General features: G+C 66.9%; 1 protein-coding gene across 1 annotated transcript; it reads right to left on the reverse strand.

Moving 5' to 3' along the window:
* Positions 1–19: 19 nt before the first annotated feature.
* On the reverse strand, positions 20–1,580 carry LOC113979945 (E3 ubiquitin-protein ligase HUWE1-like; the record flags this gene model as incomplete). The annotated part of the gene is made up of 2 exons (XM_027707222.1): positions 1,461–1,580; positions 20–587 (listed from the first exon to the last, which is right to left on the reverse strand). Coding segments are annotated over exons 1-2 (594 nt in total), but the record flags the coding sequence as incomplete, so codon positions are not given.
* Positions 1,581–1,623: the final 43 nt, after the last annotated feature.

The following is a 1,623-nucleotide window of genomic DNA, read 5'->3' on the forward strand; positions in this document are numbered from 1 at the left end:
GCCCCCCGAGCCCCCTCACCTTGGCCAGCTGGATGAGGGTGTCGAGGACGTGCCGGCACACGACGGGGGCGGCCTGGGGGTGGATGTGGACGGCGGAGCCGGCGGCCGCCGCGTGTTTCTCCGTGTGCTTGCGGCCCGGCACCCTCTGGATCTGGAAGATGTTGGTGCGGCAGCCCAGGGCCGCGTCCATGGACACGGAGAGCCAGGAGAGCTGCCCGGAGCTGCGCGACTCCACGCGGTGCAGCAGGTCCAGCCCGCGCGGCTCCGCGGCCGTGCCGGGGGCTCCGCGGGCTCCGCGGCCGCGCGGCCGCTCCTCGGCGCCGGGGCCCGGCCCGGGGGGAGCGCGGGGGGTCTCGAGGCACAGCTCGCTCTCGCTGCTGCGCTGCAGGATGGACAGGAGGCTGCGCACCACCCAGCCCCGCGTGGGCGCGTGGTAGCACAGGTTGCGCAGCACCCGGTGCAGGCGGCTCGTGTTCAGCTTGGGCTCGTCCACGAAGAGCAGCACCAGGAGGCACGACAGGGCCTCGTGGTCCAGCAGCAGCCGCCCGCGCAGCCGCAGCAGGCTGTCCACGCTGCTGCCCGCCGGCCTGGGGAGCACCAGGTTAACACCCCAAAACTGCTCCAAAACCGCCCTCCAAACTGACCCCGAACTAACCCCACATTGCCCTGTCCACGCTGCTGCCCATCAGCCTGGGGGAGATGGAGATTTAACACCCCAAAACTGCTCCCAAACCACCCTCCAAACTGACCCCACATTGCCCTGTCCACACTGGTGCCCACCGGCCTGGGGGGCACGAGGTTAACACCCCAAAACTGCCACTGAACTGCCCCCAAACTGACCCTGAACTAACCCCACACTGCCCTGTCCACGCTGCTGCCCGCCAGCCTGGGGAGCACCAGGTTAACACCCCAAAACTGCTCCCAAACCACCCTCCAAACTGACCCCAAACTAACCCCACATTGCTCTGTCCACGCTGCTGCCTGCCGGCCTGGGGAGCACCAGGTTAACACCCCAAAACGGCCTCCAAACGCACCCACAAACCGCCCTGCCCGCCAGCCTGGGGGCTGTGAGGGTGACGCCCTGAAACAGTCCCCAAACTGACCCCAAAACTGCCACCAAACTGACTCCAGACAGCCCTGTCCACACTGCTGCCTGCTGGCCTGCAGGGAGGGAGATTTAACACCCCAAAACTGCTCCCAAACCGCCCTCCAAACTAACCATAAACTGCCCTGTCCATGCTGGTGTCCACCGGCCTGGGGGGCATGAAGTTAACACCCCATAACTGCTCCCAAAACTGCCCCCAAACTAACCCCACACTGCCCTGTCCACGCTGCTGCCCACCAGCCTGGGGGGTTACAGCCCAGAACCACCCAGACAGACCCCCAACCCGACCCCAAAGAGACCCACAAACCAACCCCCAAAGCGACCCCCAAACATCCCCCCAAGCCCCCGTGCTCACCTGCTGTGGGTGCCGGTCCCCCCCATGTGGAAGGTGCCCCCGCGCTGCACTGCCAGCCGCGTGTACTGAACCCCCCGGTTCCCGCTGAGCCGGCTCGTGAACGCTGCGGGGACACGGGGAACGTGTCACACACCGGGACAGGGAACGTGTCACACACCGGGAC

Source organism: Neopelma chrysocephalum, unplaced genomic scaffold (assembly GCF_003984885.1).
Source record: "Neopelma chrysocephalum unplaced genomic scaffold, ASM398488v2 Primary Assembly neopelma1_90823, whole genome shotgun sequence".
NCBI lineage: Eukaryota > Metazoa > Chordata > Aves > Passeriformes > Pipridae > Neopelma > Neopelma chrysocephalum.